The sequence below is a fragment of the Cornus florida genome, unplaced genomic scaffold (genome assembly GCF_030987335.1).
Source record: "Cornus florida cultivar Cherokee Brave unplaced genomic scaffold, ASM3098733v1 CherokeeBrave_3.0.0_Hap2_Chr10, whole genome shotgun sequence".
NCBI classification, from domain to species: Eukaryota; Viridiplantae; Streptophyta; class Magnoliopsida; order Cornales; family Cornaceae; genus Cornus; species Cornus florida.
Genome location: NW_026775580.1, coordinates 94,032,008 through 94,045,086, shown reverse-complemented (window position 1 = coordinate 94,045,086; position 13,079 = coordinate 94,032,008). Strand labels below are relative to the sequence as shown.

At 34.3% G+C, this 13,079-nt stretch overlaps 1 protein-coding gene across 6 annotated transcripts; it reads right to left on the bottom strand.

The window, feature by feature from the left end:
• Positions 1 to 2,629: 2,629 nt before the first annotated feature.
• LOC132275976 (omega-amidase, chloroplastic-like) lies at positions 2,630 to 11,912 on the bottom strand. 6 transcript variants are annotated; one of them, XR_009470814.1, is made up of 10 exons: positions 11,360 to 11,912; positions 10,596 to 10,712; positions 9,373 to 9,597; positions 9,114 to 9,207; positions 7,122 to 7,196; positions 5,848 to 5,926; positions 5,155 to 5,170; positions 4,115 to 4,195; positions 3,763 to 3,861; positions 2,630 to 2,924 (listed from the first exon to the last, which is right to left on the bottom strand). XR_009470814.1 is itself a non-coding variant. In XM_059777206.1 (10 exons), exons 1-10 carry the CDS (start codon positions 11,432 to 11,434, stop codon positions 2,837 to 2,839), a joined length of 933 nt encoding a protein of 310 aa, XP_059633189.1. In that variant the 5' UTR covers positions 11,435 to 11,905; the 3' UTR covers positions 2,630 to 2,836. The 6 variants fall into 6 exon arrangements, 5 of the variants coding, with proteins under 5 accessions (XP_059633189.1, XP_059633190.1, XP_059633192.1 ...); XM_059777206.1 differs by having other exon boundaries at positions 3,763 to 3,845; positions 11,360 to 11,905; XM_059777207.1 differs by lacking the exon at positions 5,848 to 5,926 and having other exon boundaries at positions 11,360 to 11,910.
• Positions 11,913 to 13,079: the final 1,167 nt, after the last annotated feature.

Here is a 13,079-nt window from a genome sequence, read left to right as displayed (position 1 = left end):
TATAGTTCTTAAATATATATATATGGCAAATAAATTTTAAGAAAAAAAAACCTAGATTTATATTGGGAAAAAAAACTATTGCAACAACATGTACTCTTCTTGTTTAACTTCTTTTATTTACCCATCATTATAATATTATATATAATTTCTATCATAATATAATGGTATATATAATATGTATCATTAAATATTATTTAAATATATTTTCATTTCCATCTAGCCATCAGACCAATATAAAAGTAGGTTTTTATTATATTTTTTTATTTAGGAAAAAAATCTAGGTTTTTTTTTCTTGAAATTTATTTGCTATATATATATTTGAAAATTATATTGTGCATTCATTTATTTGGTTTTTATTGATTTTCATTTTATATAGATTTATTAAAGGGACACTACCAGAAATAATGCCTAATTTTTTTTTTTGCCAATATAAACCTAGGTTTTTTTTCTTGAAATTTATTTGCTATATATATATATATATATATATATATATATTTGAGAATTCAAGCACCCCCATCTAATAGTTAGTTAACGGAAGTTAGTTAAATCACCCCCCTCTAATAGTTGAGGGGGGTTTTTTGACAAAAAAATAGAAAAGGGAGGTTTAGTGAAAAACACAGATAGAAAAAGGGGGTTTAATGTAGTTCACCTTTAAAATTATAAAAATATATAATATATCTAAAATTTAAAATATACAAAAAAAGTTATGTATCATTCGGGTTCAAGTTACTTACACCTCAACCCAATATCAATCATAATTAAGTTCATTTGAGGTTTTTCAATTTTAGAAATATTATATACCATGTTCAAACTTGTAACAACACATTTGTGTTTTATCTCTATAAAATAAAATAAAATAATTCTGAGGCCTATTCATGCATAAATTTTTTTTACAAATCATATTTTTCTCTACCAAAATCCTAAAGAATTATCTATTCCAATTTTCACACTACTTTTATTTTTCAAAAAGGGACCAAAATCCTATTGATTATAGGCAAATCAATTTATACTTGTTATTTGGTTTTATAATATAAATAAAAACAACAAATAAATAATACTATCATATTTTTTTTTTTATAGCCATTACACCATTTGATGGAAAATTTTGTTCCACTTTCTTGCATACTTTTTGAGTACGTTTGGATATGTTAGATTTGGAGGGTTAAGGAGAGAAAAAAAAGAAATGAAATGATAGTAAGAGTGTGTTCGATTGGTTAAAAATGAGAAAAAAGAAATGACAAAGAGAGATAAGGATATTTCTTATTTCCTATATATCAAAAAATGAGAAGATAAAGAGAGAAATGACAGAGTTTAAGTAATATTTTTATAATTTTGAAATTGACCTCAATAATTAAAAGGAGAAAATTATTATTTCACTCGTATTTCATCTATTCAAAAGAAGATGATAGGAATTTGGTAGTAATCATTTCTCTTAGTATTCCATCTCTTCATTACATACATCCACCATAGGCTGTCCACAATGACACTCCCAGGGAGGACTTTCTCTCTCTAACTTCTAGAGCAAGAAACATCAAATTTCAATTTGATCTTCACCCTTTCCTTCCAAAATCTTCCCGATCAATTCTTGTTGCTTCTATCTTCTGTTTGTTCTTTGTTCATCAAAGTTGTTTCTTCCTCTACCCGTAGGGTTTCTCTGTTCATCAGAGTTTTTTTCTCTTCTCTCCATGATGTATTCAGTTGGGTTATTTTCCATCCAGTCTCAAATTCGTTGTTTATGTGGGTGGTCAGCTTGAATGGGTTCATGGTTTATGCGGTATGTTGGATTGGGAGTTTTGATCGGGGGCAATCGAATGGGTCCATATCCATAGCCACCGATATTCCCTTTTGACCCGGGTATTGAGTTGGTTTTATTGGCTTCTCTTTTAGTTCTCACTTTTTCAGGTTAGTCGTTTATAAGAGTCGAGTTTTTGGCCGTGGCCATGGCATTTGGGTTATGGTTGGTTGTTGCAAGTGTTTGTCTTTCGGCGAGTACGATATTTGGGAATCGACTTTTCGTTTCTTATGGTGCTTTGTTTTCTTTGTTGTCCACAAGCAACGCATCTCAGTCTTTTGCTAGTTGGACGATTTCTTGCAACAGGTTTGATGCTCCTTTCTCTTGCTCCGATAAAGGATGCCTCTCCTCCGACCGCCATTGACTATAGGACGTGGCTAGGTGTCGCCAGAAAGATTTGTCAGGCTGGACTCACAATGATTGTGGTTCGTTGGCGTTTGGTCCCTTCCCGACGTTTGGTCTTCATGTTCTCCAAGGTCTTCCTCATTTCTCAGGTTCTGCAGTGTGGGATCCGCTTTTGTTTGTTGATGCGTGGGAAAAACGCAAAGACTATTGTTTCTGGAATGTTGGGCCCCCTATGGATAAACAAAACGTCAGGTACTTGATTGAAATAGTGAGTATATTAACCGTGGGGCTGATGTTAAGTTTGGTCCAGCTTAAGTCCCTCTTTGTGGCCTGCATTTATAAATGACCAATTCATTATGGGTCTTTAGTTTGGGCTGGGACGTGAAATACTTTTACGGTTGCAAAGTCTTTGGGCCTTATCTTATATTATGGTAACTTTGTTTGGTGTTTGTCCCTGTGAAAAAAAGCCAAGAAAGAGAGAAATTACTTAAATTATCCAAATGAAGGCTGTATAACATTAAAGAAACATCCAACAAACCCATTCGGGCACAGTTCATCCTAACACCACCAAGTGGAGAATGTTCTCTTTCGTTGACTAGATCATCATGCCGATAACACCCTGTGAGATGCTCTCATGGTTGCTGTCCTCATCACAATTTAACTCACATTTTCACATCCTTTTAGAGTTTCTCAAATTCCTTACTTGGTCGATTTGGGGTTCAACCTTTGAACATCTACCAACTGGTACAAATCCCCTCGCCTCTGCTTCTGGAATGGAAGGTATGTCCTGCAAGTTATAACGCAAGTTAAAAACTAAGGAACCATGGAGAATGAGCTAAATCATTTGTAGGGTCCATTTATTTCTGTGGAAAAAATATCCTCGTTGAAAATGGACATAATGTGGCCACAAAGTGCAAAAATGATTGTTATGCATCTGTATCATTTCAGATCCGAGAAAAAAATGGTGAAAAACTCATCTGCCTAAATTCTTATAAGATCGTTGTAGGTAATTTAGAGAAAAACTTGTAATACTGGATGATCTTTATTGTAGGTCTAAGCCTCTATTTATATACAAAAAGAAGGTGAAATTATGGTAGGATTCGCTATGCCTGTCCTCCAATTCATTCCATATATAATTCTTTACCAACAAGGTTCTTTCCTTTTATAATTCCTTCCATGCAAGACTTTTCCCATGCAGAACTTCCTTATGCGAAGGATCCTTTGTTAAGCAGGACTTGATTAACTTGATTATAATGTAAATGGGCCGAATGGGTTTCTTAGCGGGCTGAGAGGTTAATATTAATAACGTTGGATCGATATTGACCATATTTGGGCTTGATCAAGATTGGGCTTTGATGGGCTATTGGAGAAGAAATAAGGTTATATGATTCTTATTGGAGAGGAATTTTTCAATCCACAATCGTGGAAACTAATAAAAAGCAGGAAAATTGATGAATGAATGACTGACCTCTACAAATACATGGATCGGGAATGATTAGTTTAGTAAGGTGGCCAGTAAAATGATGGAATTTATCAAGGAAATGACTACCACATAATCAATCAAAACTAAGAAATTTGGAAGATTTTTAGAAAGTTTATTATTCCATGGTGGGTAAGCATCTTACCTTCTGAGATCAATTAGCGAATAATCGATCTCTGCAATGACTATCGCCTCATCATGCTCAGTTGTCGCAAGTACCTCTCCATACTGCCACATTAATTTTCTTTAGACATTGGCATTCAAGGATAAAAAAATTTGTAAACATCAGAGGCTTCTTCAACGCTCAAAACAAATAAATTATATCATTGAAAGGTTCAAATTTTTAGGCCTATTCTATTATTTGTCAGAACACATGCTCCATTATTTAGATCATTAAAATCATAAGCAAAAACTGAGAAATAAAAATGAATCACCACTGTCATGCAAGTAAGATGTAAGAAACTACGGAAGACTCAATATTGACAGTATATGCTCACCGGTCCAACAAGGGTGGAGTGCCCCCAAGCCACATAACCAGCACCAGCATCTCGGGCAGGTGAACAAGTTGCAACATACAACTGTCAGTTGAGTGTGGACACCAAATAAGTCACAAACGAAAAAATTTATGACAGGAAATATGTAGTGAAACCTAAACATGACACAAATCATTATTTTGTTCAATTAATGTGATGATGTTCGATACATACTTCAAACATCAGTAATTTTCCAAGCAATGACGTGGCAATGACTAAAGTTCTACAGAATTAAACAGTGTGTTGTTCAGGACAAGACCCATGTTCACCAGCTAAGTGATCACCAGGTGTTTAAGAACTGGAAGCTACTAAACCAACTAGGTAATCTATGCATTAACTTCTTTTTCTTCTTTTTTTCTTCTCTTCCTGGGAGATCAATAATCTGTGAATGACAGTTTTTCTTATAAGACCTACAAATGTACAGAGCAGCAATAACCTTACCAAATTGAGAACATCACGATTTAGGAACAAAAATGGAGAAGAATACTATGTGATAAAGGGGTCACAACTAAATGTGATATGTGGTTTCCCAATTTGTAGAACACCACTAGACCTTATAATGGAAGAGTAAATAGCTTGTATTAAATGACAAAAGAAAATAAGAAAAATAAAATAAAGAAGCCTGGTTTTGACATTTGAAGTTGTGGCTTTTACTTGTTTTATTTTTTTTATTTCTGAAAGGTTCTCCAAAAACCTTTGAGGAATTTTGAGTTACACAACAGCAGGTCAGATAAGACCCACCTAAAAGTAAAAGAGAGGAAAAAGTAGAAGCAATAGCTCCTTTCAATATTTAAAATGGCTTAGAACTGAAAATAAAAGATGGATTAATAGGTTCCATTTCAAACCAATCAAACTCCCACTGTCTATGTTAAAAGCATCAGTGCGCTAAGCATGGAACCTTTCAGTCTTAAGATTTGACAATCGGAAATATATTATTATGTGCCATAAATATATTACTAGCAGTTTTAACATGCAACAAAATTAGAAAGTTACGAAGAGAATACCTGACAATCCGCTGCCCTGCAGGTCAACAGACGAACATAGAATCAGTACAGTTAAGAGGTACACTTCACACAAGCCATGCAATTCAGTAATAATTACATCATAGCAGGAAGAAAGATGAGCAAAACATTAAACAAAAAGTGAATTTAAAATATATAAAAAATTAAAAGAGGAAAAAAGCAAATGAAATCTTCAATCAGTACTCCTCAAAAGACCACAGCAAAGTTCAGTCACTAAGAACATTAGCATTTGATTGGTGCTTGTTATTTGTCACACATAAAGGACAACTTCCTCCATATTGTTAATATTATATCTTCTTTGCCATTTGTTATAAGACAAAACACCCATGATTGCATGATTCATTTCAGTCCTCCACAGCCAATGACAAAGCAAGAAAATGTATTATGAATGGTGGATTTCTACTAGTGATGGACATATTAGATGTTCAAGGCAACACTAACTTTTTTATAGCACAGGCACATGACCAAACATATAAGTAATCAACACTTAAAAAATACAGAGCAGGCAGAAGTCCATAAAACAAACAGAAGCCCGGAGATGCACTTGTCTACTGCAAAGAATTCCAAATTTCATCTTCCCCCAATCAACCAGAATTTTATATACTCCCAAAAGGACTTACAATTGAAAATTTCTACAAGGAAGTAACTTGCAGATACTACATGCTAAAGCATTACCTTGCCCTCTGCATTAGCTCCCAATGCAGTGGACCAGTAGTCATGTTAAATGCTCCAGGATAGCAAAGCAAGTGAGCTCCTAATATTCAGGTTGGCACAGTCCTGATGTTAGCAACATCTATGCCAATATAATAATCAGAAAGAATCATATGAATAATTTTTTCAACAATTTCAGACCAAGGGAAATCAATAAGGGTAAAAAAAGTAAAGACAATTAACAGGAAATGGTCGGATTTGCAATTTCAATCTGTCAGAATTGCAATGGAGATGGAATTATACTTCCACTGTAAAGAGTAAGCACCAGATACCAATGCAGTAATAATGTCAGCGTTCAGGGTTTAACATGTGTGTGCATCTTTCAATATTTAAATGCTCTTTAGTAGCTTAACTATGTCTTTCGAAATTTAAATGTTCTTAATGAAGAAAATAAATTTTTTTCCATTATTTTGCTTTTTTATGGTAAATTGGATGCTTTATTTTCTTTTATCTTAAAGATGTAATTAACAATTTGACACTTCTCAGTCACAAAACAATTCAACACTGTCAATGTAACCATTGTCAGTGGCTTTGGGGATCACAGGTTTTGAGAGGTCTTTGGTTCCCATTTTTGCTAATTTCCAACATTGCATCAACAACAATTTTATCTTTACTTGAATCACAACTTAAAATTAAGATGCATCAGTATCTTGTGAGAGTATAACTTATAAAAGATATCTAATATTAAAAAGATACCTTCTGAACATTATTTAATTCATAGGAAATCATCTTTATGGATTGGATGGCAGACAGCCTTGTGGATGCACAATCCTATCGCTCATATGCTTAACAAGTAATCAAACTGCTTAAAGATTAACCATTTTATAAAAAAAAAACTGCTTAAAGATCTCTGATGGTTCACGGGAAACAAAAACACTGCACAAATTTACATTTTTCACCAAAGATCAAAGAAAAAGCTTAACAATTCCTAATATAAATTTTACCTCTGAGAAGTAGATTACTAAGGAAAAATTAGTTATGATGGTCCATCTAACCCCAGCTTACCAATTGAGGTAAAGTACATCTTATCCCCAAGGTCCTTCAGTATAAATCACCATACTGAAGGACACCCATTCTTGATGTACATGAACACAATAATTGTAGAAATGTTAGCATGATGAGAAAAATCGAAAAACTGTCCTCTTAGATGACAGAAATGACTGAAATAAGCCTCCAAATGAAATCAATAGCAACTAATTTTAATAAAGGAAAAAATAAAAATAAAAATAAAAACACACCTCTTGCCGCATATAATGTCGCTAATTCCTGGAACTGAATGTCATAACATATACCGATACCAATACGACCTACATCTGCAAATCAAACTCGCTTGTTTATTTTCTGCTACATCAAACAAAATATTAGTGGATAAGAAATGAACTAATAACAAAATTTTCCTGTTAAAAAGGAAAAACGTTAAGGACCCTTAACGTTTTTTCCTTTTTATGAAAATTTAATTTACTGCAGAGAGAAAAAGAAAGTCAGAATTTGACAATCCACATCAATGGAGGTGAACAACTGGGTGGCTGTTAAATATTCTATGTCATTATATTTCCTTTTCCATATCAAATCGTTAAGAGTCAACAGAGGAGAAAGACTAAATATTGTCCAAACATGATACAACATACAGTTCTATTAGGAGAATATCTAGGCAATGATATCAGATCTGGAGTATAGTCAAATTCAGACGTCAAAGGATTACAGACTCTAATACCCCATGTAAATTTATTAAAATCCATATTAATTTTATCTATCCAAAAAAATCTATATTTTTTCGGTCTGAATATATTGATAATATGTAAAAAAAAACCAGCTCATTACGACTCGGAACAACCCTTTAGTAAGACACAAGGGAGGCCCTAGCAAAGATTTAATCCTAGCCCAAGTAAAAAAGTCTATATTGTTTCTAATAAAATTAAGACTTAAATTATACTCTTTGATAGCATTTCTAAAGCTTATATATTTTTCTTAAAGCATCTGTTGTAGAGGATGTTAATAAGAAAAGAAGCAAATTGTAAACCCCTTGGAGCTTGAGTTAGATCTTGTCTAATGAAGCTTGGATATAATTCAAGTACTAATATGTGTTACTTTTACAGAAATATACAGTTAATATAGTTTTATTATTTAGTTTTTTTAGGTTTTGGGAGTCAAGTGTATTTGATGTTTTATTTAGGGTCAAGTTATTTGATTGAATTTTCATATAGAAACCTAGTTGGTCTTCAATACCTTAATCTATTAGGTGAATCCTAAGGAATTCTAAGTGGAACATTCAGTCCTGACTTTTCCCCGTCTTTTAACCTTCAATTTGACACCTGAACACCTTATTTACTTGTCATGCCTAATTTTTAGCAATCAAATTTATAAATTTCCTAATAATTCTAAGTGGAACATTCAGTCCTGCTGTTTTTCCCATCTTTTAACCTTCAATTTGACACCTGAACACCTTATTTAGCTGTCACGCCTAATTTTTAGCAATCAAATTTATAAATTTCAGCAACTTATCACTTCTTAAAATAAATATAGAACTTCCAAACCCTTTCTTTTCTAAAATCTACATTCTTTTTTCCACCCTACCTAATCCACATGCGTTTCACTAAGAGTCACTCTGTCTGTCAGTAACTTGTTGAATAAATAATAGTAGCCAGATGAGATATTTTGTTTTCCAATTTCCTGCTATTGCATTCCTTCCAAAATATGAAGCTCAGCAGCACCTTTCATGCTTCCAATTGTGCTTGCATTGGGAGTTAATCATCTTGACTGCATATAATGAGTCAAACTCTACCCAAAGTATCTGGCTTTAACACACCTAAAATGTGATTAAGTTTCTTAAAGCCGTCTTGCATCAGCATCCTTAATGCTTTAGAATTCAAGAAACAACCCAACCTCTAATTTATTTTAATGGTTCTAAAGATGTTTTCACATGGTACTAACTTGGATCACCAGATGCTATGGAAAATGACAATTCAATATCCAAAAGGCTTATAAACCCCTCTTAACTGACTAAAGGAGCATTTTTGAGAGCCTATCGTAAATTCCCTCTATCTTTTATAAATATCTACTTAACAAAACATTAGACATGTCAATCAAGCCTTTGATACAAACCAATTAATGGATTATTAGCATAATACAAATTTTGATATGAAAAAAGGAAAAAAAGAAAAGAAAATGAAAGAAGAGTTCAATCTATGTCATACTGTCCTTGTAAAAGGCGAAGGGAGAGCACTCCAAACCTGTGTCTACAATCGTAGGTGTCTCCCCTGCTGTAAGAGTTTTTGATTCCTTAAAGGTCATCTGGCCTGGAATATCAATGTCAAAGAGATGTATCTGTATTCATGGAATGTGACCAAAATTTTTTGTTAGATGCACAAAGAGGAACTATTGCAAAGCGGTTAAATGGGGAACTCTATATGAATAATATTCCTAATTGGCCATTAGCAAATTAGCAAACTGGTTAAATGACGACTGAGTAAGAATAGCTAGGACACATACCTTCCTGTGTTTGGCCAAGAGCTTTCCATCATTTCCAAAGACGCAACAGGTATTATACAACCGATCACCAGAGCGCTCTGGTATAGAGCCACCAACTATTGTGATATGTAGACTCCGAGAAAGTTCAGACAGCATTGCAGTTGAAGGGGTTGCATCACCACCAGCATCAATATCCTCTGCATATACTGGAAAACTATCATTTGAATACGGACTATTCCATATTTCCTGACATGATGGGAGGGGAACCATTATTAATTCTAGATCTAGAAGGACCAGTGCCCAAAGAAAGATGCAGTACCAATATATCATAGGAAGATTAAGTGCGAGTAGACAGAGGATGTCCATCCACAGGCCACAAATAGACAATCACAGATGGGGGAAAAACAAACATGGGAATATCAAATGTCATTGAGTATATAAACTGTGACAAAAAAACACATTATTGAAGGCCGGTTTGGGCAGAATAAAGAGAAAATCTTATGGCACTTTCTTTTATGTCCCATGTACACATACAAACATATGTTCCAACAGGGAAATGATTGATGCACCTTTCCCTTTGGGGTGGCAACAGATATCACTCAAACTAACAGCCGGTGTAATCTCATGGCAATTGATTTATTAAAGTAATTAGAGCCATGTTATGAATTCTTCACATAATAATGCTGCAATTTCCAATATTAAAGCATTTTTTAGGTATGCAATTTTAGTACTGATAGATAGAAAGTGTTTTAGAAGGTTTTTACTTATTTTTAGGGTTTTACAAGCCTATAAAATACGAGTACCATTTTGAAGCAGTGTTAAGCCAGTGATTTCATAATTGAACTTTGAAAGAGCTTTAAGAAAATCCAAAATATTAAAATGGCTCCAGAAAAAATACTGAACAGGCAGTAGTTAAACATTGTTTACTTAACAATTTTAAAAAAAAAAATTATTTGACTCCATTCCTGCTGCCGTGCTTTTCTATCTGGTCCAAACAAGCTGTAAGTCTTACGTATTGGACAACATGAACATCCAATGGCACCAGGGTCGTAAACCTGATGAGATAAGGTTAAAATAGTACGGGAAAACTTATTATTGTGATTCTCTTGTTCCACTCAAGCTTCCAAAACCTGAATGTGTTTACTTGAACATCTAAGAAAATTTTAGTAGTCACATAGAGAAGTGATGCCAATGTGCAGAACATGAGATTGCACCCTCAGATACACTTAAATTCCTTCACTTACAGGAAGAACAACAAGCTGAGAACCCTTCTCTGCTGCCTCCTCGATTGCTTTTCGAGCATGAACAATGTTTCTCTCCTTGTCAGTAGTCACTGACAGCTGGCAAAGAGCGATCTTGAACTGAAATAGAAGGAACAAAGTGTTATAGCCTGATGATCCAAAGGTGGAATCTTTAGAAACAAATGTCACAACTCTACTAAACACTTCAGAAGACATCCAGGAAAAAAAGATAGTGAGACAAAATCCATTCAGTTTAAGTTAACATTATGAGAGAAAAATAGTACTCAAAAACCCAACCTAGTTCTTCTTTGACATACCATACAATTTCCCATAGCCCTTACAAGTAATTCACCAACAGCTAACACACTTACAATAAAATGACTAATGTATGATAACACTTCACTCGTAAATCATTCACTCTCTATTCTACCGATCAGTTAAAAATTCAAGCAGACTTGTTCAATTTTCAAGCAATCTCATTTACTTACTCATTCTTTCCGAGAAAAATTTAAACATTCAAATACAAAGTTGAACAAATTTGAATCAAGGAGCACAAAATCTATAATAAGCGTCTGACATGAATCGTTCGGAACACACACATACACACGAATACACGCATATGCGCGTTTTGAATCAATTAAGAGCAACAGAGTATTACAACGTATAACTAGCAATGACCGAAACAAAAAAACAAAAACAGATCAAAAGAACAATTATGTATAAATACACACATAAATATATATATATATATGAGTTTGGATTTTTGCCTTGGTAACAGGAGGAGTGGGCAAAGGAAGAGCAGGAGGAACCCTAGCTTCGTCAGGCTTGAAGGAAGTGGCCATTGTTGCAGCCGAGACGACGATGTTGATCGCCTTGGTAAACTTCTTGGTTTTACTGATTGTTGAGGCTCACGAGGGCAAATGAAGAAGAATGAAGTGATGAAAGCTTGTTGAGTTGAGAAACAGAGTTGAATAGACCGAGATTTGCAGTGTTGTCGAGGGTTGAAGAGGAGAGCAATCCAATATCAGCCTTCATTTTCATAAGCATTGATCCATGCCCAGGATAAGATGCCACTTAATTGAGATCGAAGCTGGGGAGAGACATTTGGACAAAAAAATGCCCCCCACTGGTCATAGATTCATAATTGATTGACTTACCCTAGAGAGCTTCGTATTTAGACAAAATGCTTATTTGGGTCTTCCATCGAAACTTGGTCGCTCCAAATTAGCTTCATTTAATTTTCTTTCTGAGCGGATTAGTTCAAAAATTAAACAAGTTAAGGGGAGATGCTTTCCAAAGCAGGAACGGAAGTTCTTATTAAGTCTACTTCCCAATTATTGTATGTCATGCTTTAAAATACATGTTTTTACGTGTAACGATCTCTCAAAAAGATGATGAACTTTTTTGTGTAGTGGAAAAGGAATATAGTTCTCATCTCAAGTGGGTTGGGTGGTGGAAGCTTCGTACTCGAAGTGTTGTTGGTGGTCTGGGCTTTAAAGATTTACAAGCATTTAATTTTGCATTACTCTCCAAATTAGCCTGGAGAATGGAAAGTTCTGATGGTTCTTTATGTGAGCAGATCATGGAAGTGGAGAGTGGTGAATGGCAATAAAATTGATTGCTGGAAGGATCCCCACCTTCTTGATCCAAATAATTTTTTTGTGACACCCCTCGATCCTGGATCCTATTCAATTCTAAAGTTGCGGACCTTATAAATCATAATCTCAAGCAATGGAAGAAAGATTTAGTTGTCAGAATTTTCAACAAAAGAGATGCAGCTCTTATCCTTCAAATTCCCCTTAGAGAGTACAGTGGTGAAGATGTCAAAATTTGGGGTTTATCACAAAATGGGTTGTTTAGTGTTCGAAGTGCTTATAAGGCAAGCTTATAAGGCAATCATTGATTCTGATCATCATCTTTTTAAATCTTTAGGACGTCCATGTCGCAGCATTGACCAAGAGTTTCTTTCCAAATGGAAGGAAATTTGGAAAAATAAAAATAAGAGAAAGATTCAAATTTTCATTTGGCAAAGTTGATGGATCGCTTACCGGTCATGCTGAATCTTAAAAAATATCATGTAGTGCCTGAAGCTATTTGTAAAGTTTGTGGGATAGAAGATGAATCTACTCTTCATATGTTTTGTAAATGCCCTATTGCTCTAGTTGCTTGGAAATATAGTCCATTGTGTCTGGGCTTCAGTAATGAGGCTTCTAACTGTTGGCAGGCAGTATGGTGCACATTATCGGATAAGTGGAAGAAAGCTGAATATTTTGGCCAACTTATAAGCCTGCTTTCATTCATGTGTTGGCAGATATGGAAGGCAAGAAATGATTTTTGTTTCAATGGTATAAAATGGAATCCAAAGAACATTGTGGACCGAGCTTTATTTAATTTTAATGAGTTTTGGTCTTTCCTTGATTAAGGTATTCCTTCTACGATTTCTTCTTCTCGGTTGGCTTCTCTCTCTCACTTGGTTCCTCCAACTGA